This window comes from Puntigrus tetrazona, chromosome 13 (assembly GCF_018831695.1).
Source record: "Puntigrus tetrazona isolate hp1 chromosome 13, ASM1883169v1, whole genome shotgun sequence".
Taxonomy (NCBI): domain Eukaryota; kingdom Metazoa; phylum Chordata; class Actinopteri; order Cypriniformes; family Cyprinidae; genus Puntigrus; species Puntigrus tetrazona.
In genome coordinates, this window is record NC_056711.1 from 16,907,179 (window position 1) to 16,933,799 (window position 26,621).

At 34.3% G+C, this 26,621-nt stretch overlaps 1 protein-coding gene across 13 annotated transcripts in view; it reads right to left on the reverse strand.

Moving 5' to 3' along the window:
• Window positions 1-16,758: 16,758 nt before the first annotated feature.
• Window positions 16,759-26,621, reverse strand: part of ablim1a (actin binding LIM protein 1a) — a 38,543-nt gene continuing 28,680 nt past the window's right edge. For 7 of the 13 annotated variants that reach the window (XM_043255598.1, XM_043255597.1, XM_043255592.1 and 4 more), the window contains 12 exons: window positions 26,478-26,607; window positions 25,724-25,807; window positions 25,387-25,434; window positions 21,598-21,744; window positions 20,392-20,477; window positions 20,198-20,306; window positions 19,734-19,795; window positions 19,551-19,611; window positions 19,256-19,263; window positions 19,000-19,074; window positions 18,769-18,849; window positions 16,759-17,961 (listed from right to left, as the gene is read on the reverse strand). In XM_043255598.1, coding sequence (XP_043111533.1) covers window positions 17,848-17,961; window positions 18,769-18,849; window positions 19,000-19,074; window positions 19,256-19,263; window positions 19,551-19,611; window positions 19,734-19,795; window positions 20,198-20,306; window positions 20,392-20,477; window positions 21,598-21,744; window positions 25,387-25,434; window positions 25,724-25,807; window positions 26,478-26,607 — 1,005 coding nt within the window. In that variant the 3' untranslated portion in view covers window positions 16,759-17,847. The remainder of the gene's footprint in view (window positions 17,962-18,768; window positions 18,850-18,999; window positions 19,075-19,255; window positions 19,264-19,550; window positions 19,612-19,733; window positions 19,796-20,197; window positions 20,307-20,391; window positions 20,478-21,597; window positions 21,745-25,386; window positions 25,435-25,723; window positions 25,808-26,477; window positions 26,608-26,621) is intronic. The other 6 variants (XM_043255596.1, XM_043255600.1, XM_043255589.1 and 3 more) reach the window with 5 other exon arrangements.

Below are 26,621 nucleotides of genomic sequence, written 5' to 3' on the forward strand. Positions count from 1 at the left end.
CACGTGTGAGAGCGTTTGCCCGAGCAGAAGCCATAAAACCATTGAAAGTGCTGCTACGACGACTGCTTAAAAGGCACTGGTTCTTCAGCTCAAGACCTAATGGACTCTATAGACTGTCACCTGTGAATGACACTTCTGTTGGGAAAAGTACCCAAATTCAATTTTGACATATTGTATTTTTTAGTTAACTTTGAAATTTCAAAGATGACTATAAAGGTAAACTTAGGGGTCCTTTCACTTGTTTTGAGACTCTTACTGCAAATTTCGGGGAAAAAACTACATATATACATATGTATATATACCCTGATTATGTGTGTGTTTGTGTGTGTGTGTGTGTGTGTGTAAATTAGTGCTGTCAAATGAGTAATCATGATTAATCTGCATCCAAAATAAATGTTTACATTATATATTGTATGTACGTGTACTGTGTGTGTGTGTGTGTGTATATATATATATATATATATATATATATATATATATATATACATACATACATATATACATACATAACGTTTACGTGTTTATATACTTATATATTTATATTCTGATTTTTTTCTATTATATATAAATAAATGTAGTATTTGTTTTACAAAGTTCTTAAATATATACATCTACACATACATTTGTATTTATATATATATATATATATATATATATATATATATATATATATATATATATATATATATATACCTAATAAATATAATCAAATGTGTTATGCAAACAAAACCTTTAAATTTTGAATGTGATTAATCGCGAGTAATCATTTGAAAGCACTAATATAAATTTATAGTACTAATATAAAGTTGTAAACAAGAATACTGGAGTAGGTTTTACAATAAAATACTTTTCTTTCTACTTAAAAAAATGTATTAATCCTGTTTCTTACTAATTATTTGTGAAATTTGCTAGCAATTTCTGAGTTAGAATTGTTCCTAATCCTACTATACCACATTTTACTATAGTACACATCTGCTCGAAGCAATTGTCAATTATACAAGATAGCGTAGTTTTTCAAAGTATTCAGCTGCAGAATGCTGAAATTGGCCAAACAAGTTTAAGTATCAGCTTGTTGCCTGCATCTGTTGAATTGAACAGGAGAGAGCAAATCACAACTCATATGCACTCTAGAAAAGCTGTCGAGAGTTTCAAATCAATCTTATTCTAATGTCATCTGCCCAGATTGAGAAACCAGGCTAATCGAAGATCATATAACAATAATCGATAAGCCTCAATCATCAACACATTATATACATTATTGCTGATTGTACTCATACCACCATGCTTGTAAGGGATGCCAAAGTGACAAGATCATAAAATTATGTGCAATTTACAGGAATAGAGTGCAGTGCTCTTTCACACATACGTGACAAACATGAGGCCATAATTATCCATAATTATTAACCATAGACGTATATAAGAATTGAAGTGTATGTATGGCATTTTACAAGGATGCATTAAAAAAATAGATCAAATGTGATAAAGAGATGTTTGATGTATCAAAAGATTTGTAGCTTTGTAAGTTTTTAACTTTATATTAGACTAAACTAATCAGAATTTTTTAAAGTAGTTTACACCAAAATTTAAGAAGCACAAATAGTTTCTTGAGCAGCAAATTTGAATGCTTTCTGAAGGAGTAATGATGCTGGGAATTCAGCTTTGCATCACAAAAATAAATTACATTTTAAAATATAATCCAATAGAAAACTTTTCTTTTAAATTGTAAAAATATCTGACGATTTGACAGTTTCTATTCTGCATTTAATGCCACCCAAGTGAACAGACTTACTAAAAAAAGTAGAGTTACTAAAAAAAGTACAGAAACTTTTGGGTTATAATACCATTATGATTGTTATTTTTATGCATGATACTTCCATTGTGTATTTGCAAAGGCTCTATGAAATTTAGAGGTTTAAATAGGTTGTTTAATAACAGCGCGACAACAAAACGCGATCTCTACCAATGTTCAAATCGAACTTATGCCTTCCTCACAAGCTCTCAGATCAGTCTCACCAAAGCTGCATGACCTTTCATTTCAGTTTAAAGTGAGTCCACCCAATTCTTCAGACACCGCTGAGCATCATTACTCTGTTTACTCGAAGGGAAAAATGGAGCATATTCTATTTATCACCTTCATGGAATAAGTGAACCAAAACAGCTCGACCTACGAGCTCATTGCTCAAACTTTAGGGAATATCCAATTAAATTTATACCTAGTGTTCTGTGTTTAGTGCTTGTTATAGAGGAAAACATCATCTCCTCTGGGTCCCGGGACTCTCTCTAGAATTGTATTTCAACGTCTCACAGGAGAAGTGCAGCATGAGCGGGCATCTTCTTTACCAAAATTGGGGCGTGTTGGTACATGCCCTGATTTTAGGCTCTCCGTCTCTGTTTGGGATCCCACATCACTGTCATTACTTCATCTCAGAAAAAGTGAAAAGAGAATATAAGAATATAAGCTGCTTGACAGTCATCCTGTGACAAGACTTTTCTATAACTGAGTGAATCATTTTTTTCCTTGTTGATGTCAACGCGTCTTTAATGTCATTTAAAGTGACAGTTCGCTTGTTATAGAAAGCAAACTAATTGACAGACCAAAAATAGCATGCACAGTATAATTGTATTTTATTGTTGTATACGTGTTATTACTATGACTAAGTCTACAGAATATATGCAATATATTATATAAAATAAATAAATAAACCTATAATTAATTCATTAAGCTTATAAATAAATAAATACTTAAAGTATTATTATTTTTATGTGTTAGCCAAATGTCAGTTATTTAATATTAAAATACTTCATATATTTTGTAATCCATGTGGAATAAAATAAACTATAAGACATTATAATTGTAATTTAAAATAAATAGAAGCTAAATTGCCTAAAGTAATTATGTGTGAAGATGATCCTATTCAGATCCAAATGGAAAACCTGCAGATGTTTAATGTTGCTCATTTATTCTTGGCAACAAAAGTTCTGTTTACAATTAGCAGAAGAATCATATAATTTAAGTGGCTAATTGATACATCCCATAAAAATGGTTTCATATACTTTCTACTTTTATATTACTTATACATTTTTAATGAATTGTTATCTTAATCACTATATGCCATATTCACTGGTGGTAACATCCATAAATTTGAGGTCACCTGGAGAGGTGAGGGTTCATCCTCAGTGTGGCCCATTCCATTCAGTTCCTGCTCCAGAATAAATCTACGCCAGGTCTCTCAGCAAATCTCTCAGCTTTACTGAATCTGTGGCTAAAATGGCAGAAATAAAAGACTAAAAGTCAAGCTAAACCTCCTTATGAGGCCATTTAATGAATAAATAAATTACATTTCAACATCACAGACTCTTTCTTTCTGTGGAACATTAAAAAAAATCGGTTTCAGTTAATTTTTATGGTCCCTTATGAACATTCTGTCGACAATAAGTAATTTTGTACCTACATGTCAACTAACTTTGTGTTAGTAGATTGTTGTGTAGTAGACTAGTAGGGTTAAGGTTAAAATAAGTCGACATGTTCTTGAAAAGTTACCTATAGTCAGTAGAATGTCTGTTATACTCTAAATAAAAGTTGACGTGTAGGTGCAAAGTTACTTATTGTCAACAGAATGTTCATCAAAATAAAGCGTTACCAAAAAATATTCTAATAAGAATTCAGCTTTTTCTGCAACAGTGATTCTGACAGCATTAGGGGAAGTAAGTAATGACAGAATGTTAAGTGTGGCTGCAAAAGCCCTTTAAAACACACAAATTCAAAAAGGCCGGCAACCTTAATGAGTTTACTACACGTGTTTTCATCCACCTCTATCTGTTCATCTTTTCTCTTTGCTTGTCATTTTGCACTAAAGTGGGTGTTTGAAGACAGATTGCTAAGTTTGTATTTGACTTTTTCATTATGTCCCATAAATTCCTGAGGAGATAACATTTTCTGGATACTTTGCTCTGGCCATAAAATCCCATAAGACATTGCCATTAGCAGAGTGTTGACACGAGGCATGCGACAGCTGATTGATGGATGTTAAAAGCCCGACGCGCTGCAGCAGTTGCAAAACGAGGACGGCGAGAAAAAGAGAGACAGAGAGAGTCAAGGAAAGACAATCCACACTCTCTCTGCAGCAGATAAGACGTCTTTGTTCTCTGCTGTCAGCGAGACACGTGAAAGACTTTAGACGGAGCTGCATGGGTGGGAAATGAAAAACTCCCAAATCTCCACTCATCCCCGTAAAACAAAACGCCTTCATTAGCATTACGTACAACATCTGCTGCTACAAATTAATCCAGCTCAGGAGGATTGTCTCACACAAAACTCTATTGTTCCGAAGACACTTTTGAGGTATTACGATAATTGCTAGATTTTTATATGATCTGGATAAGATGGTGCTTGTCTGTGCAAAACCCGCCGGCACAGTGTTAGGGTGCAGCAGTTGCAAGGTTGTTTCTAGACGGTTAGTAAGGCGTTTTGGGTGGTTGCTTGGTGGTGCATTTTTATTGTCTTTCACCCAAAAATTGCACGTTTGTTGACCGTTTAGCACAAGCTACAATTTGAGGGATCATTCATTTTTTTAAAGGCCAATGGTAACGCTTTAGAATAGGTATCTATTAACTACGATTTTTCATCTTAATAAAATTTGCTGTATTAATAGCTAGTATAATGGTAAGTTTTAATGTTGGGTTTGCTAATTAGCACTAATAAATGGCTAATATTCCAGTAATATGCATGCTAATAAGCAATTAACAGGTGTAACCGTAAAATGTACAATTTACTCCCCTCAGGCCATCCCGAGTTTGTTTCTTCAGCAGAACATATTTGAAGGCATTATATCACATTATATTCCCAGTGAATGTGTGCTGTCAGGGTGAAAGTCCAAACAGCTGATAAAATAAAAATTGACTACGTTCTACAAGTAATCCACATGACTTCAATTAGAAACAAATCCATTATTAAGGGGTTTTCACTTTAACCATTCCCCCGTTATTCTCTCACACCAAACTCCACCAACGTATTTGTTTTGGATAGTTTTTGCTTGTAAATGTTGCTTGATGTGTGCATATTTCTCTCCTGTTTAAGGCAAGAAAGCAATATTATAGCCTAGAGGACTCGTATTTTAGTCTGAAGCAATGGTTTGAAGTTAACATCTCGATGGTTTATTATGAACGTCTAGTTTTTCATTTCACAATGTTAATTAATGGACCAGAGTTATTTGGACTTTCATTCCAACGGCACCCATTCACTGCAGAGGATCCATTGGTGAGCAAATGATGTTGAAGAAATTATCTGATGAAGAAAAGTGTAAACATATTGAGTGAACTATACCTTTAAGTTTTTATTAGCTGTTTAACTATACCGAAGCCTGAAATAAAACTTGATTTCCCTTTTCTGGTTGTTTGCTTTCATCTACATTTCTATGCATGCTTGCTGACTTTTATTTCCGTGATAAACCCTCATGACATATCACATGTCTTTAAGGGCAGTTAAATGTTTTATTGGTTTATCTACGATACGGTGAAACAAACCCTCAAAGGTTAAAATAAAGATTTATTGAGGAGCCTGAACAGGTGCAGAGCAGCTGCAGAACAGGTTCAGATAAAGTTCTAATAAGGACATACTCCGGAAGTAGCAGATTATAAAACATACTGTTTCTGCACACAACACAATGCCCCAGCTAACCATGTGCAGTGGTACACGTTACACATTATGTACACTATTTTTCACTATAGTCTTGTGCCCAATGGATTTATTTAGATGGACCTCAAAAAGTATTAGGACACTGGAAGGGATAGTTCACATTAAAAATAAAAAAAACAATGTATTCACCTTAATGTTGTTTTAAACCTGAAAGACTTGTTCATCTGCATATCAAAACTACAATTACTTATATTTTCCATTATATCTTCTTCTGTTCATCTGTGTCTTCATTATATACGAAAATGTATAACGTATATATTTCATAGTAAAATTTTATATACCGTTATATAGTGCAACGTCATTTGAAAACCTTTAAAGTAAGACATGCATGTCTAAATGTTTTGGCTTTTTTTGGTTAATATGCAACTAATATTTATATTCTGCATATATTAATGTTGTTTTGAATATTCTGCACCGGATTAATGTTGATTTAAGATGTTATCAATACAATTATGCCCTGAAAGCATGAGGATTTTTATTGGCATTGGTTTTAGTGTATTGTTGTTTGTGAGCGAACCATTAGTAAACATACCGACTGAGTCACACATCTGGAGTCAATTATGCTTCATTAGACGGAGTCTATCCATCATCACATGCAGCGGTTAATGGCTTTGGGATTATAGTGTGTGTGTGTGTATGACTTAACACTGTAGCTCACACACCCTCAATGAAAGCCATTTCCCATGGAGCTCAATGTAAACAGTAATCCTGCTGGCTCTCAGCTGGGTGGCGTCGGAGTGTCTCCCCTGCACAGACTCCCAGCATGCCCTAGCTGGCATCCGGCCAGTGGCTCTACTCGAAACTCTGGTCTGCTACCACAAGAGCGTGATCTAAAATAAACATCAATGGCCAGAATTAACGGTATTAACAATAAATCGGTCATTCAAAAAATATGTTGCTGATGAGCTCATTATCCAACAAATGTAAATTCACCCAGCACTGATGCCATCTGCTGCTATCTATCCATCTATCTATCTATCTATCTATCTATCTATCTATCTATCTATCTATCTATCTATCTATCTATCCTGTGTACTGTGTACTATGTGATTATAGTAGCAATAGTAAAATGTATTTTATTTTTAATTATATTTTATATTTAATGCAACTCTGTTGCCATGAATTTCCTGCAATTTTACAGGAGAGGATTACAATATTGCAATTCAATATACAGTGTATATAAGTATATATATTTTAACTATGCAACACCACATATTACAAACAGATTTTTATCATTTTTCCGAACTAAAGTATCAAGAGTATTTAAATAACATTCCACAAATATTAAGAAAAATGTATTTTTTTTTTTGTCTTCTTGAAATTCTACAAATCAATGTTGAACAGCAAATTTGAAAGAACGTTTGATGAACATTATACCTTTTAAAAATGTTCCTCTAATGTCAAGAAAACTGGATATTTTTTGAATGTTCCCCGAACCAGCACTCAACATTTGAAGAACGTTCTTAGAACAAAATTCTGAATCAATTTTAATGCTATTCGGTGGCTGTAAAATAATGATTCTACATCGCACTTACAATAATATTATAGGATTGTTCATCAAACAAAAATTAAGTTAAATATTAAAAAAAGACATTTGTATATAAAATAGGCTACAGCTGTAGTAACTATTTTCTGAACAGTATCATTGCCATGTAAAGTGCTGGTAAGAGTAGCAATTTCCACAGTATATTACAGCATTTCCTGTTCTCACCTGTAACCCTCCATCAGTCTTTAGTGGTCACTCAGACTATGGTCCAGACAGCAGGTGACTCATCTGTAGAGCGAACCGCCCCAGAGAGTAATATAAATCAGACAGAGGTCGAAACTCTGGCACATCCTGAGGGCGAAGGGCACATCGGGTCAGTTATAGGTCTGTTTTACAGACCTTGGTCAGTCTGGTGGATGCTCATCTTTACTACAAACAGATTGAAATAAATACATTTTATTAAGGTTTTTATTCATACATTTATTCGACAAGGACACATTAAACTGATTGAAAAAAGACATTTAGACATTTAAAGATCTTTATTATTATTCAGAAATGCTCATCTTTTGAATTTTCTATTCATCATTTTCCACAACAACGCTAGGATCTCGACTGTCATTATTCTAAAGAAATATATTTCAGCAGCAAATCAGCCTATAAGAATGATTTCTGAAGGATGATGTGACACTGAAAACTGGAGTAATGATGCTGAAAATTCAGCTTTGCTCATTTGCTCTTTTTAATATCGACTATAACCCTTTACAGACTTATCAGACAATCAGATAAAACAAAATTCACTTTAATGTTGTGAGATGACTGGATGCTTTAAACTGATTTCCTATTGAACTGCATTGCAGTGGTCTAAAAGATATAAGCTATGCAACCTTGATCATAAGGCACAGTGTTTATGTGTGTATATATATATATATATATATATATATATATATATATATATATATATATATATATATATATATATATATATATATATATATACATATAAAGTGATAAAAATAACAAGTGATGTCCAACTTTGGAAAGTAGTTTCCTGCTATCTAAATTTCACAGATAAAAAACATAAATCTAAATTTCTCTTTTATACACATGTATATATACTTATATATTTCTTATATATTTATGCTTTTATATAGGTGTCTCTTGTTCCTTTTAATTTTTATCTTTTATTTATAATGCCTGCAATTTTTCTTCTTTTTCTTTTTCCTTTCTTACGTTTTTAGATGCTGGACGGTTGTAAAAAAGCATTTCACTGCATGTCGTACCATGTATGTATGTGTATGTGACAAATAAAATTTTTATTTGAATTATGATTTTTAAGGCATAGACCTTAGTAGGGACGTGATGAAATGTCTCTACCGATATCCAGTGATTACTAAATTGACCCTAGCAATAATTTTGATCAAGCAATTATTGACATGTCAAACCTACTCTGCTGCTGTCGGCACATCCATGATTCTCAGGCCCATTCTCCCTACACCTGCCCTGCGGTAAAGAGCACTGAGCTCATAGGGTGGGGTCTGGCTGTAAAATCCTGCGCTGACCTCAGACTAGATACCTGCAGGGTATAGGGGCAGTTGAGGTCAAGGGGTCACGAGCTCTCATTCATCAACTTCCTCAACATGTGTTTTCATTGTAGGGTCACAGCACATCAAACACATGTGGATACAGGCACTCGAGCGCTGATGGATGAATAGCAAAAATTATTTGATTGACAAGGTAAATGTTCGCTGTTTAATGAATCACTGCAGCTTGGTGTCTATGAATACGTACAGCGTAAAACCTCTCTATAAAGTGAAGTTTCCTGTGTCATGAAAAATGTGTCTTGCTTGTCTGAAGTGGCTCTGATGTGGTTTGTGAAGACAGGTGTGTGACAGCCGTGTGGCCGAAAGACTTATGTACAAGAGCAAAAGCAAAAAATATAATGCACAAATCCAGAGTTTTATGAATGTAATCAGACATTAGTTTAAATCTTAATTAAACTATTCTACATACAATAAAAACAGGTTGTTTGTCCAACTACTTTTTTCGTTTTATTGTTTCGTTTTTTTCTAAACAAAACACATTTCAAACACGTCTCAATTTGTCTCTGTGTGTGTGAGTTGGGGGTGAGACGACATTTTTAATTTTTTTTTTTTTAAGATTAAAATGGTCAAATTGTCCTGGTAAATTCAAAGCTATGTATATAAAATATAATTTATACATTAAATAATACTTTTAAATGTTTTTTGTGTGATTTTACTTGTGATTTTTATTTATTGCTTCTAATAATTAACAATTCAATAATATTTAATGACTTTAAATATATGTGCATTATTTCTATAACTGATTAGAACAGCAGTTGTAAGCTAAAAACAAGAAAAAATCACTAAAACTAAAGAGGTATGAGATATATATATATATATATATATATATATATATATATATATATATATATATATATATATATATATATATAGGTACAGTCAAAATACTGGCAGTATTTTTAAATGTGGGATAAAGCAGCTCTTACTCAGAAAGTCATTATACTTTTGGTGTATAAACAGGCCAGAAAAAGACTGCCGTATAACCTCAGCTCACCGTCTCATAACGAAAACAACCTATAGTATTTTGTTATTCCAATTTGTGAAATCCATATTAATGAACAGCTACATTCCTATGTAACACACAGACTGCAAAGTCGTTCACGGAGACATCTGGCACTAATACAACCGAACAAAGAACTTTGTTTTTCTCAAATTCTAGGACCTGCATTTATTCATTCCATGTTACAGTGAATCTAAAAACATGGTCCTGTGCTTCAGCTCTCAGCTTTGTAAGTGCACTGAAGCTTTTATTCTAAAGGTGTTTGGAATCACAGCTTGTCCTCACAGCGGGAACCCCTGTCCAAACAGTCAGAGGACAAATCCCCTCACTTCCTGCACCATAAGGCACATTCTCCACGGCAACCCACAATGGAAGCTTTAGGGGCACATTTACAGAGTGCTAAAGCTAGTACAGTCTAGCCTGAAGTACTACAGTTTGCTAGAATTTGGAGCAAAATTGTATTTCTAAGTCATGGTGAAGATTTAGGACACAAATGAATATTTTCACATTACTGCATATATATATATATATATATATATATATTCTTATATATACAGTAAATCCTTTTGTCCACTGATAGCTGGATCTGCCATGGTATGAAAAAATTATATATATATATATATATATATATATATATGCATATGATACATGCTACGAGACAGCAAAATAAAGTGAGATATCCTGTAGTTGCACAACATGTCAGGAACATTTAGCCACCATAAACACACGCACAAACACCAGCGTTAATGAGATGGGTTTAAACGGCAGCGTGAGGTCAGTGCTGTAGTCACACAAGCAATAACACTCATTAAATGACATTGAACGGCTATAAACCAGGTGCTAACAGGCTGCTAACGTTTTCTCCCAATGAAATATGTAAACAAACTAACTCCTTTGAATGTGAGGAGGGAAACTGGTTTGTGCTGGTTATTGCTGGCGAGTCAGTACTGGTCTGTTTAGCAGAGAATTGCTGAGAGGAGAGGATTTTTGAGGCTTGAGGTACAGACCAGAGACGTGACGTCATCTGACCGAAGGAAGTTTATCACTGTCAGCCGCCTTAGTCATGCGATACAGAGGCTTAATAATGTTTTGGTTACCAGGGAAACCTTCTCTCATGTCATATCGTAAGCCTCTTATTTTTACCCATGACCCCTGGTCCAGTCTTACTAATTAAAGAAGCCATAATTTAAGTCAGCAATAAAACTCCAATTACAGACATCGGATAAAATCAATAGCAGCTGAGCTAAATCTGCTTCTTATTCATCTCAATCACAATTTCCTGTTACGGGATGAGCTGCTCGGTCAGTCCTGCTTTACGGAAGTGATAAAGTGACCGCTGGCGTGAATGCGTTTCTGTGCTTGACTTTGATTTGGGTTAGCAGCTGTCTGCGTCTGGTCATCTTTTGCATCCTGAATAATCAATAGCACTCAACTGACATATTGAGCACTTTAGCCAAAGGTTGCTCGTAAAGACACTTAACAAGGTTCCAGTTCTCTTCAAATCTATTCAATTTACGTAGTGTGCCCTCTGATATTTTATTATTTGTGTTACACTGATTAATTAAGTGTTTCCATCTTTCAACAAATGCAAAACCAAAAATCTCCTGCAATTATAAAGTGAACATAATCTAACTTTCTTTTATGTTTATATAACATTACTATATATCTATATATATATATATGTATATATATCTATCTATCTGTATCTATCTATCTATATCTATTTGTACGTCGCTTTGGATAAAAGCATCTGCTAAATGACTAAATGTAAAATGTATATATATATATATATATATATATATATATCTCTCTCTCTCTCTCTCTCTCTCTATATATATATATATATATATATATATGTGTCTCTCTCTCTCTCTCTCTCTCTATATATATATCTCTATCTATATATATATATATATATATATATATATATATATATCTATCTATCTATATATATCTCTCTCTATATATATATATATATATATATATATATATATATATATATATATATATATATATATATATCTATATATATATATATATATATCTATATATATATATATATATATATATATATATATATATCTATCTATCTACATCTATATATATCTATCTCTATATATATATATATATATATATATATATATATATATATATATATATATATATATGGGAAAGAAAGTGAAAAGTTTAAGGTTTAATGCTCACAAAAGCAGCATATTTGAACAGTAAAAAAGTGTTATAAATTATTATTTAAATTTGACAGAAATTTAATGGCAAAAGCTGAATTTCCAGCAGCCATTACTCAAAGCACTAATTTAAAAATTACATTTCTGTTACATCATCACTGTCTTTTTGGCAGTTTTGGACAATTTAATGCATCCTTGCCAAACAAACGTATTTAAAACAACTGACTTCAAATCCTAAAAGCAAATAAATACAGTTATCAGCAATTGTGAAATGCATAAATACACTGCTCTGCTGGCTACCGCATAGATTAGTATCCAACATTACAGTTAAAAGATCTTTTTAATTGGAAGCAGAACCGAACCAAACTGGAAGAAAACAACATAAAATGTTGTTTTCAAGCGCAAATCTTCCCACAGAATTACAATTCAAAGACATAACTAGACTTTTACATCACACTCTGAAGGATGTCTCCTGCAGTGCCACATTATCATCTGCTCCTTAAACACACAACCACATACCAATGAAGTTTTATCAGACGGCCCCACACTGAGGTGCAAAGGACAAACACGGCAGATCTTCACCCCCCTCAGAGAGAAAACAACCCAAAGGACAAACCAGAACCATGCATCAGGGAATCTGGAGATAATTTGAGTGAGTCACAAAATGTTTCGGGGCCTGTCTGCACTCAAAGCGGGCCATTTTTGCACCACTAGTGGCAACAAACAAGTTAAAAAGTAAACTCGACAAGTAGCATCGCCCCAAACTAAGACATAGGTTTATTATTATCTCAAAAAAATAAATAAATTACAATTCCATTTTGTGCCACTAGTAGTCACGTAGATATCGCACACTTGATACTTAATAGTAAACAGGGCCTGTATGTGACTCCGTATAACTTCCACACGTCTTATCTCAGTCCTGCCAACAATCAGCAAGTCAACAAGCAGGAACATGACAGTCATCAGTCAAAGCAGAATATGTCGAAAACACGTAACAGAGAAATCGTACGTGAGATTAAGACCCATTCAGGGAGATGACAGGATTCATCATCTGCTCGTAGAGCCAACTGTCACATATTGTAGTTATGAATATGACAGTAAATAGAGGAGTTTGGGAAATGGGTTACGCTCTGTGAGCTTTGACTCGGACGGGAGGAAGCTCTTTCTGCCTCGCTGACTTTGAAAAGTTGGTGTGACGCACTGGCGTTTCATTAGCGCGGCTCTTTTTTGTCTCCGTGAATCATGCGGATTTGTGATGTTACGTAAACATGTTGATTTCTCAATTTCTTCAGAAATGAACGGTGCAGTGATGGAAATCGAATGATGTCGTGGCCAGAAACAAGACCAAAAAAAAAAGAAAACCAAAAAGGAAAGAACAATAGATAGACAGAACGATACACAGACAGGCAAATAGACAGATAGACAGATGGGCTAGAAAGAGACTCAGAGATGGATGTCTATTTAAAAATAGAATCTCTAAATATTCATTTATCTAAGAAAAGCAATACATAAGCAGATATTCAGATTCAAAGAGTCAGAAAGACATGCACGAGAGGGAGAGAGAGAGAGAGAGAGAGAGAGAGAGAGAGAGAGAGAGAGAGAGAGAGAGAGAGAGAGAGAGAGAGAGAGAGAGAGAGAGAGAGAGAGAGAGTGTGAGAGAGAGAGAGAGAGACAGAGACAGAGAGAGAGACAGAGAAAGACAGAGAGACAGAGAGAGAGATAGAGAGAAAGAGAGAGAGAGAGAGAGAGAGAGAGAGAGAGACAGAGAGAGAGAGAGAGACAGAGAGAGACAGAGAGACAGAGAGAGAGATAGAGAGAGAGAGAGAGAGAGAGAGAGAGAGAGAGAGAGAAAGATCTGTTGAGCTGGTTTGCTCTGGACAATAAACCCAGACTTTATGGCTTTTTATGATCTGTTTGCTCTTTCCTGCTTATCCAGGTCAACATCTGACAGATAACACACAACACATACATACCTTTCAGCCATCAAGACACACACACACACACAGAGAGAGAGAGAGAGAGAGAGAGAGAGAGAGAGAGAGAGAGAGAGAGAGAGAGAGAGAGAAAGAGAGAGATATCATCATTTTGGAAACCTCTACATAGGCAGCAACTTAAAGAGATTATGACTCTGCCCGTCACAAATGATTGCAATGGAAATTAATGTTTTGTGATGCCAAAAGCTCTGTGTTTATAAGAAACATATCCAACATTAAGACATTTTTAACTTCAAACCATAGAGATATTCATTCCCTTCGCAAAATGTTTGATGGACTGGAGTCATATGGATCACTTATGGATTATTGTGATGTTTTAAATAAGCTGTTTGGACTGTCACTTCGTATCGTTATTATTCTAATGTTATCCTTTTTGCATTAAAAAATATTCTGACAGCACCCATTCACTGCAGAGGACCCAAGTGGTTTAATGCTACATTTCTCCAAATCTGTTCCCTTGAAGACACAACTTCCCTTACATCTCTTTTTATATATTTACTTTTCGATATATCGCTTTGAAGTACGCACTTAATATAATATATAAAATCATCTTAAATTGTTTACGACATAAGTTTCACAAATTCTTGGTCTTGCGGTAGTGGTACGAGGTTGTGTTTTGTTCTTGGATATTAATTAGAGGATTAGATGGCCACACTCCTCCTGGAATTACGTTAATAACTTCACCTTTTTTATCTGTCATCTTAGATGGATTTTGTTCACTTGAGGAAAATAAGGCTAAAGATTAAGACATGCCCTGCTGGTCCACATGAGTTTAATTAAAGACAGCACTGTTAATAGCCAAACCTACAAAGACAAACAGGAGACACAGAATTGATCACTGTCTGGCACCGAACACACGAACACACACACACACACACACACACACACACACACACACTTATGTCATCTGTTTCACCTGCCCTTAGTGTCAGCATATAGCATTGTGAAGACAGGGTGTTTCTGCATATGATTTTACAACATTATTGTAAGAACCAAGCATCCACAAAAGTATGAGTAATATGAAATCAGCTTTAATATGCACGCTAAAGACATGCTACAAAATCTAAGAAAATTTAAAAAGGTTTCTCTGAGGGTTAGCAGATAGAAAACATAGCTGTGTTTTCAATGGACGTCAATGGAAAGTCCCCACAGTGACAGAAAACAAATGTATGTTTGAGCTCTGGAAAGCTGTTAAGTTTTCACCAATCATATGGCTTTGTCTGCTAAACGTCTTTTAGCATGACTCATGAATCATGAATTAATTCGATGGTGATATTGCAATATATAATCCAAAATAAATATTTGACTGTTTGACGAAACATCACCATACGATCAAATACAGCTTTATGTGTGTGTGTGTGTGTGTGTGTTTAAGTTAAATCGGACGGTTAATGAACACATCGTTTGAATGTCACAATTTAATTAATAGAGATTTATAGTTAGTTGCTAATTTGCTAATTACCCGAGTGTCTCTGTTGACCTTTACGGCAGTTTTATGACTTGCGATTTAGCATCATGTATATTATTATTGAACTTTTTTTTCTAGGTCAAACGATTAAAACCAAAAGGATAGCCTTTAGGCAGCTGTGTCGATCCGAGACAAAGAGATATAAAATCTTTCTAGAGGATTTTTATATTCATACAGCTTTATACGTACACCAGCAAATGCGACACCGTGGCCCTCTAGTGGAGAAATGCAGTATTAAAATCATTCCCGCAGGACCTTTTGGCGTTTAAAAAACTCTATATACTTCTGTTGTAGTTTAAAGATGCATTATAAAAAGGTAAAACAGGAATTTATAGATAACTTAGCAAGGAAGTAACTTTTTGCCTGACGGAATGGAAATCAACACACCGCTCTGTGAGCGAGTAAACGTTTGTTTACAACTTGAGGTTCATTTTTATATTTTTAACTCTCTTCAAATTCCATTGGATGAAATGTTAGAGTGGGACAAACTTACAAGTAAAGAAAAAATAAAAATAACAGCTGAATAAACGCATCGTTTTCTTACCGATGTTTGCGTTGTGGAAAAATTCCCTTCAAAATAATGGCACTTCCTGTTGTTGGATAAACCTGGACAATTAATAAATAAATTGCCGGTTTTGTGTCCTGCTTAGAATTTGAATCTGCTCAAACCAAAATAATTTTTAATTCACCTTATGTCTTGAAAGATATAAATAATAATCTCCTTAAAATTTACGAAAAAAAAAAAAAAAAAAAAAAAAATAAATATATATATATATATATATATATATATATATATATATATATATATATATATATATAATATTTTGGTGCATAGATAGAATAAGCTAGTCCATAAAAACTAAGGTACCACAACAAAAAGTGAAAGCTTACAATTGGTGAATAATAAAATATAAGGCTATATAAAATATATGGTCTCTTTGTGAATTTATTTATGCATGCAGTCTCTGTAAAATGATTAAAATATATATTTTTTTCATTTTGTAGGAACATTTTAGTTAATAAACATTGACAGCCATTCCACACTCTCAGAAATAAAGGTACAAAAGCTATTACCGGGGCGGAACCTTTTCAAAAAAGGAACAATTTTGTACCTATTAGGTTCAAATCTGTACACTTTATGTACTAATGAGTACCTTCTAGGCACCAAAATGGACCGTTTAGGTACGAACGTTCTGAAATGGTACTGCCCCAGTGACAGCTTTTGTACCTTTATTTCTGAGAGCGCAGGCATTAACGCATAATTGCATGAATATGTTTTTGAGTATATGTGATGAAGAAAAAGAGAGTAGAGAAGAGAGCAAATGTAATCCGTTTCCCAAAATTTTATTTCAGTCTGTCAGCATGGTGTTTAATGATGATGTTTCATCTGAATTCATTGATTTGGTCCAGCTAATAATTCATTGTATGAGCTTCATAGCAAATCCAGTGCAGTCTGAAGAAACACGACCCTATAATTCATCTGAGGACGAAAAAAAAAAAACAGCTTCAGACTACAGCTCCCGCAGAGCCCGTTCGGGTTGTAATGCCTTTGGTTTTTACTTAAAGTTGCACATCGAGACATTTCCCTTTATTCAGAAATACAATTATAATACAATAAATTGGCAGTGTAAGTATCCGCTCTTTAAAAAAAAATCAAATGCAGTTCATTTTTACCTTACATTTGTATTCTATAATTTAAATATACAATATACTAGGGACATCGGCATCGATTCAACAGTTAATTCAGTATCAGAAAGCGTAAAGGTTAAGTGGGTCACTTCTGAAAAGTGAGTGGCACCAAATGGAAAAATGGCCGGTTTAAGTAGCTAGTAACCAATGATGCGACGTGATTGACAGCGATATTATTTTTTTCAGGTCTGTTCAGAAATGATACACTTGACCTTTAATTAAGAGATGTTAACTGGAGTCTGGTACAGTAGCAAAGGGTGAATACATGGATATGTGCTAGTATGGATTAAGCCTCTTCGAATGCATTACATGAACGGGTACAAAGACACAGACACCCACACAGTGTAGCATCTACAATCCCTCCCTGAACCAAAAGTGACGCAAACGGAGGAGCAGTGAATTAAAAAGGATTATAACCGCAACATTTACAAAGGTTTGGAAAATCCGACCTGCATGAACATGATTCACGGAGACATCCAAGAAGAACAAAGAACAAAAAGAGGAAGACTCGTTTCTGGAAGAGAGGAAATTAAAGCGACAGCGAAAAAAAACAAACAAAAAAAAAAAAAAACAAGATTTGAAAAATTCGGAGATAGAGATGAAATGTTAAAACCCTCCGTTCTTTATAAACTGACATCATATTGCAGCACGGAGCTTCCTTCTGGCTATAATTTTAGCGAGAAATATCAGAAGAGGAGTAAACGGCCGTATGATACATGTGAGTGTTGTTAGAAGAGTCTGGCTTTCTTCTTCAGTTCGTTGCGTTTCCACAGAGGTAACCTGTCAAACTCCTGAATTGCCATCCCGAAGATTTCAAAGAACATCTCTGGAGCCAGGTGGCGCTAGAAATGCAGGTGAAAAAGAGGAATGGTCAAAAATGACTCCAAAAACAATAATCTTGTTACGATTATTAACCATTCAATTAAAGGCATTTTTGTAAGCTTATATAATTTAGATCTCACAGTTATGTTTTTTTAAAGGACAGAATCATGAATATATGCGCTTTTTAATTTTCTTCTATTTATAATTATTTATTATTACTTTTATTAACAGGTCTCGGTGCAAAATTCATAAATGAAACTGCTAAAATTTTTGCACTAATTTTTTTTTATCATAGCAGAGTTTATTATTAACAGTTCGCATCTATTTGATTTTATTTAGAAAAAAAAATCTAGTGCTGTCAAGCGATTAACTGCATCATATGTGTGTACCGTGTATATATATATATACACATACAGTATATATACACACACACACACATATATATATATATATATACATATATACATACATATATATATATATATACACACACACACACACATATATATATATATATATATATATATATATATATATATATATATATAAATAGACACATGCATGTATATATTTTAGAATTTAGTTTTTTAACATGTTAAAACAAATATAATAATATAAAATAAAATAATATAATCTAAAATAATAATATAATATAAATTAAAATAATATAATAATATATCTAAAATATTTTATTTATAATATGAAGTCAATTAATATAAACATAGTAAATATTTTCAAAACTATATACTATATGTGTGTGTATTTATATATACATAATAAATGGGGCATTTTGGTTACATCATAACAGTGTTTTGGTGAGAAATTACCTCTAGTCTGGTTCTGTCCACATCTCTGGGCAGTTTGGAGCGACTGCGGCTTGTTACAATGAGCATTTCATATGGATAAACCTTCAAACGACACACAACAATCAGCACAAAAAAATGCTAACTCTTCGCAAACTCCTTTTACTGTTTGCAATGTAATCAGGCCGCATAGTTTCATTACATCCAGTAATTTTACTTAATGCACAACAGCCATTAGTTTAATGTTATACTTGCTTTTGGTTCCAGCATATTAGGCATAGACACTCCTCTGTCCATTCTGGTGGCTGTACGGTGGCCATCATGCATGGGCTAGAAAAAAAATCATTAAGAGAAAGAGAATTTTTTAAATTGTATCTTTCAAATCTAATTTCACATCATGCACGACGAATGAGTATCAACATGCATTGCACAGAATATTACATATTATTTATAATAAGGACAGATGGATACAGACATCGAGTGATTTAAACAGGTAATCATATCTACATACCTGAAACTCTGTTAAAAAGAAAATAAACAAGATTTTTATTTTTATATTCATACATTAAGTCTCAATATTTGCATTATAAGACGATTTATTATATATGAGCATTATAACCACTCCCACAATATATATATATATATATATATATATATATATATATATATATATATATATATATATATATATATATATATATATATATATATATATATATATGACTACACGTGATTACTGTTGCTCTCGTTACAAAATAATGTATGTTATTAAAGTTAAATTAAATAAACAAAACTGATGAACGAACCTCTCATCCCGCCACACACATCTCCGTAACTGTTATACTGAGTGAAATCAGTCGACTGAGGCTGAAGCAAAACACACCAGACAAAATGGGTTCAATAACATATCTTTTATCATCATTATATATCATATCATAGCTATTAAAAGTAATATTAAATATTGATAAACAATAATAAAAGCATCTTACCCGATGCAGTCCATTACGCCCATATCCAGGCAGCGAGCCTGTTTTAGATGGTGAATTTTGATCTGCAATTTTTATAACATAGTAAAAATTTGCTTTCAAAACAATAGGCGCAGTAATGCACGTATAAGTTTACATGTGAAAGTGTTACTATTATTAACTTTTCATGTACTTTTACAATTTATTGGAAATACAATTTTAAATATTTGAGAAGTTTACACACACACACACACGCACACACACACACACACTCACACACACACACACACACACACACACACACACACACACACACATACACACACACACACACACACACACACACACACACACAAACACACACACACACACGATGATCCTATTTGTGGATCCTATTTGCTAGCTCAATTGAAATTCAGTAACTCTGTTATATTCTGAACGGCTCACAACCCTTTTTCTTAAACTTCTATTGTACTGAGGAGCATTACTGCTTCCGTGTTCGTAGCGTTGTGCTGACAGGCTCCGTGCATGACGCTCTCGGATCATCTCTTTCTCCATCTCCTCCTTAAGAATCATTTTCCCCAAACCAGACTGGATCTAGAATCGCACACAAGAACCACTTCATACATCGCGTTGCATTGTCAAGCCACCGTACGTTCTTCCAATAACAGACATCTTCGACCTTGTTGAGATGTTCCTCCTGGATCTGTCTGCGCTTCTGGAGCTCCTCCTCATCCTCCTCTCTCGACCTTCTCCTCCCGTCTGTTCCTGAGCAGCACAACAACAACAACAGCAACAGAAGCGCATTAATAAGACGCATTCACACGCACAGAAAGAACGAATCAAGGATGGAGGAGGAGAGCTAATGCAAAAGACTAGGACTAAGAGTAAGAGTCTTTGTTGTTCTGCCTACTGATACTTACAGTTTAGAGGATACAAAATGAAACAATCACGTGTATTACATCGAGAAAAATGATTGCACGGTAACACACGGACAGAAAGACAGAAAGAGAAACAAATGTTTGAAGTCAATCTCGGTATTTGCCCAGCTAACAAAAACATGCTCTAAGAACATTTTGAGCATCAAGTATATTTCTGAACGACATCCGAGTCCATTTTTTTCTTGGTAATTTGAATGTTAAAGGATTCTGCAAATGTTATGGGAACGTTAGTTTTGGAATGCTCTCCGAACATAACATGTTTGAGGAACGTCCAACCAAAATGCTTTTAAAAAAAGCGCCATGAGTGATGCATACACAATGTTTTAGTGCTAACGTTTCACTTCAAGGGTTCTGTTTACATTACCGGAAGAATATTTAACTTTGAGGGAACCGTAGAATGTTCTGAGAAGACTCTCTGTTAGCTGGGTGATTTCAACACGTTCAATGCTAAACTATTTTTTTGCTTTTATTCGATTTTTATGCCAATTCAGCATTAGAAATATGTCGCGTTAGGTGGGTGTGTGTGGGAAAGAACAGAATAAGTCAAAATAAAAGAACAATGTGAGAAAAACTACTGTATATAAGAATTCCGTTTGATTCCATTAAACAATTAACACCTAAATCACGAACGAGATTTAATTAATTACTAGCAATTTTGGAGTGAAAATATTTCAAGGCCACATTTTTCTTCAGAGCAGAAGCGGCTTAACTAACAGTAGCATTTTACTTTACCTACAAAGAGGTTGAAACATCTACTTTAAGTCCTCGGATCAAGGTTTAGTTCACCGAAAAAGAATTGTTTGTGAAACACTTCAAGTGTGTGGTAACAATACAGAGACTACAAAACATGAGTTGAGTAAATGATAGGAAATGTTGGATTTTCGGGGGTAAACTTGAACAATGCAGAAGCAACGAGGGAACAGATGCATCATGGGTGACCACAGTACCTAGGGCAGCGTGGGAGATCGGGAAGGACCAGCAGTCGGTCTCTATCTTTGCTGGGTAGTCTGGACCGGGGGCGAACGCTGAGGGGAATTTGGCCGATTTGATGATGTCATCAGCAGACTTGCTCTGGGCTGCAAAGGCAGCTGAATCTAGATCAATAAACCGGGGGGAGGCTGTGGACCGTCAGTGTGGCTAGACCAACATCTAACCAACAGACAGCAGAAAAAGCCTGCTACAAGCCATTGGTGGCATATGGCTTTACGGGCTCTGATAACCCACATCCACTATTTACAACAAAGAAAATGCAGTAGATACTACTGGAGGCTACCGGCTGTCTGCTTGCATGCTAAACATGCATAGCTACATCGTAAGCCATTGCTCGTCACTCAGCCAAAATAAGCCATGCAGCAATAAGACAAACCATCGCTGGCGTTAGAACACGCTGCAAGTGTGTTAATACGCAAACAGTGGGATCCGACCTGCTGAATTCATCTATGGGTAAATATAACACATTTAGCTATCGTGAAGAATCCGATTTCTCTTTGAGGTAAGAGAGTTTAACGTACAATGGAAAACAAAGCAACAGTAAGAAGGAAAATGTCCTTCATAATAAAAAATAAAACCCCCTCTTGTTCTAAATTGACTGGCATCAGACTGAAGGCTAATATTTACATTAATTTCAAAAGTATGGATGAAAACACATTCAGCCAAACATTGTGCTGTTCCTGGCTGTTTGTAGCAGTGGTTTATTCAAAAAATATTATTATTATTATTTGAATACTTTGAATTGCATATTGTATTGAATTGTATAACACATTTTATGTGTTTTATTTTACTTAATATTTTTTTTTTTTTGATGCATGTTTAGTATGTGTAGAGTATTTTTGTTGCATGTCTAAATAATCTTAACATTTTATTTCAGATAAAACTAAATTTAAAATGTTGCTTTAGGAACAGCTAATACACACACACACACACACACACACACACACACACACACACACACACACACACATATATATATATATATATAAATATGATTATTATTTTAATATTTTTAATTACATTTTTCTATTTCTTTTTGTACTTTCATTTGAGTAAATTTGTTGTATGTTTTGTTTTTATAACTCAGGTAAAACTAAATTTATAAGCTAGTACACACTCACACCTTCATTTGAGTTAACTTTTGTTTTTTTTTAAAGATAACTATAGTAGCCCTGGTGTGTAGCACCTACAGCTCTGCATTTGATTGTTTATTTTTTTTATATTCCATCATTTTTTATGCTGATTTTAACAGATTTAGCTGTACATGCAGATTCAGTGGAGATTATTGAGGGATGGAGTAGAACAAAGTGAAATCAACAGCAAACTTGCAGCTCATAAGCAGGAGCAAAAGCGTCGTATCGTTGTATTGGCATGCAAAGAAGGAACAGTAGTACAATAAATTAAAACAACAAAAAAACAGTTTGATTCTAAGGGTCAGAGAGGCAGTGGAAAGCTGTCATGTTTTACAATATAAAAATGCAATATGTTTTACATAGACATAATATACGGACATAAAATAAATAATCATACAAAATTGCATGAAAATGACCCCTTTAAATGTCAACAGATTTAACAATTTTTTTTTTCCTTTTTTTGAATGCTTGTTGACAAACAAAAATTTGTTTTATAGCAAATATGATATTACCAGTTTTGGTAATAAGGGGTACGCAAATACATTAGTAGACGCTATGCACATGTCACTTTAAAAAAATCTTGCAATTTTTTTGCAAGTTTTGTTATTTATGAACATGAATGAAAGCTCATCAGGCACTCGTCGGGAGAAGATGCTTTAATGATTGACTGATCGGTTGATTAATATTTTTAGTGAAATGAGCTCAGTTGAGAAGACTTCAAACAATACTTACATGTTTACATTGAGGTGGTGTTTAATGGCACACAAGCAGATATTAATGAGGTGGAGGGACTCACAGTTTCCAAATAAAAACAAACAAACAAAACACAGAAATATGGTAAAATGACATACAAACCATACACAATCATGACGTGAAATATTCTGACATACTTGACATTGACTTTCTCTCAATAAAAATATTCTGGTTGCTAGTTTGGTAGCAAACTTTAACCAACTTTGGCTGTTACCTAGGTAACTAGGTTGCCAATACACTGGTAAGGTCTGTGTTTTTTTGACCAATTTGTAGAAATGCTCTGCTGTTGTGAGTCAAGCAGCATTAAAGAACACATGCAGTCTCTGCACACTATACATGGTCAGTCTTGCCTGTATATTAAGTTGTAGTCATGCAGATGCTGAATAAAACTGTGTTAACCGACTTTACCGGTAAACAGAGCAGCTCGTTGCTTAACACGAACGTTTTAATGATTGCAATCTTAACATTTTAAACACAACCAATAAAAAAATGATACGTAAATACAGGCAAGCATCTTACAAACGTGATCAGATGCAATCTTCAAAATGCAATAATTAAAGGAATAGTTTGTTTTTTTGAAAATTTGATTTTTATTTTATTTTTTTCAGAGCAGATTTAAATAAATTGCTTCCTCTGCAGTGAACGCGAGCCGTCAAACAACTGAAAAAAAAAAAAAAAAAAAAAAAAATCACAATAATCCACAAGAAATCCAAACAAGAGAGAGTAACTACGGTTCGACGAAATGGTGCAAATCTGTATGAAAGGGCGTTTAAATGAAACCATTGCATCGACAAATGCATTTTTGTATCAGTTTGCATCTTCTAACACTGTCGGTCGGGTTTAGGGTTGAATTTGGTGTAGGGCATATTTCCAACAAGAAAGAGCATTAACTCTTAGAGCTATTTGAATTGTGAACTGCTTCAATACGTACACGAAGCAACGTAATAAAAACACAGCAATACCTACTTCAGTGTAATAAAAACGTGCCAGGGTTTAAGTATCGAACCCGTGTTTTAGTGCCACTGCAGTGATATTTACTTATTGGTACATATTTAGCGTCTCCAGGTACGTTTATGCCACGAGATTTGCCTAACGACAGATTTGTTTCTTAAATACACACAGTTATTTGCTTTATAAGATATTCATTCATGGACTGGTTGTTGTGGTGTGGATTACATGTGGATTATTGTGATGTTTTTATCCTCACTGGCTTTGTCTCTCATAATGACGGCACCCATTCACTACAGTGCATGAAGAAACAAACTTATCTTGCTCTTGGTTGAGTGAATTTTCAGCAAGCTTTCCTTTCTAATGGAACTATTCCTTTAAAAACAGTGATTCCCAACCAGGGGTGCATGTACCTCAGGGTGGGCTTAAGAAAACTGATTAGAATTGTTAAAAAAGTTTTTCTCATTAACATTTGTACCATTGACAAAGCATTTGCTGTTGCGTGTTATTTATTTTCACCATATAAAGTGCAAATTACTTTAGTTATCTGGCTGTAATTGCATAGTCATTAAATTTAGAAACATTAAAAGATAGACTGGTCTAATATGCAAATGAAAATTAAGATTCGACTAACTGCTAGTAGGTCTTAACATAGACAGAGGAAGCAACTCAGTTACATCGTGAATCATAATAATAAAAAATGTAAATAACATTAATGATAATGCTAAATAATATCCACTATAATTTAAGTTGAGTTGGTGACTTAATACGGAGCCGTGTGGGTAAATAAGACAAAAATGGCTGGGAAACACTGCATGTACACTGCATAAATCAACAGACGTGTCAAAATTCTAATCATCTCTTTATTGCGAAAGATAAAACATTAATTTCAAAGATTCTGAATGACTGTACCATGCTGTTTGTAGATAGGTGGTTTTCTGTAGATGTTTACTCCTTGATCTGAAAGAGAGAAAAAGTCAAATTAGTTCATTTTACTTCTTAATATAAGAGACGTTGGGTTTTAAACGGAGAAACAAAACCGGTAACACGTAAACTGACAACTGAACCACATACAGTTACCAAAGAAAGATCTTTTGCTCGTGCAGGCTTTTCATTTCTGTGTGCACTGTTGCTTTAAGACAGAGAGATAACCAGACACATAAAGTGCTATGATTTGTGAACATGTGCTTAGACACGGGGGCATGCTGGGATGGACACACAGTGGGCCGCTGGAAGGCTCCAACAGTACCTGGCAGGTGAAAATGTTTGGGAGTCAGAAGGAGAGGAGGGGTGCTGGCCCCTGGAGAACTCCGACCACTGGACGGCTCAGTGCCTCCAATCACAAACACGGTCAAAGGTCAATAGGGAAAATAATTCAGATTAGGGCTGGGCCATATATATATATATATATATATATATATATATATATATATATATATATATATATATATATATAAACCATGTTTCCACACTGTTTTGTAAGAATACAGATATAAGGTTACATTAACACTTTATTTTAAGGTGTCATAATACAGAGTAATTACCTAATTAGGTACTTAGTAGTAGCCATTGTGCTTGAAATAAAATGTACTTATCATATACTACATTATGGAACAGCTAGTAATTACAGTTTGTAATTATGTAGATGTAACAGGCAGCTACTGTTACACATATGTTACAGACCGAGCACTGTTACATTTATCTATATATATATATAACTTTTACCATTACCATATGACCGAACATTACGTTCACAATTAATTACAATAATTATCATTTAATCATGAAAATGCAAATAGGAATACTTGCTATAGCACCCAGCCCTTTTTATAGCTGTTAGATTAGTTTTGGACCGGCTTTCTCTATGTTAAAACTCAATTTGGCACTGTGGGAGCACAAAGCCATATTAGAAAACTGTAAATAGTCTATGGAAGGAAAAGAGAAATTGATTTGATGAATTTGTATCAGTCTTTCGAGCACAGCAGACAGGGCTCATAGCTCACCGGGTCTGTGGAAGTGCTGTGGTGAGCGTGACAGGGTGGGAGTGTAATTGTGGCGGCTGTAAATGGGTGAGCCGATGGAGCCTTGACTTGTCGACCGATGGAGGATTCGTTCTCTCATCTCGTAGTAACCCTGGTAAAAAACAG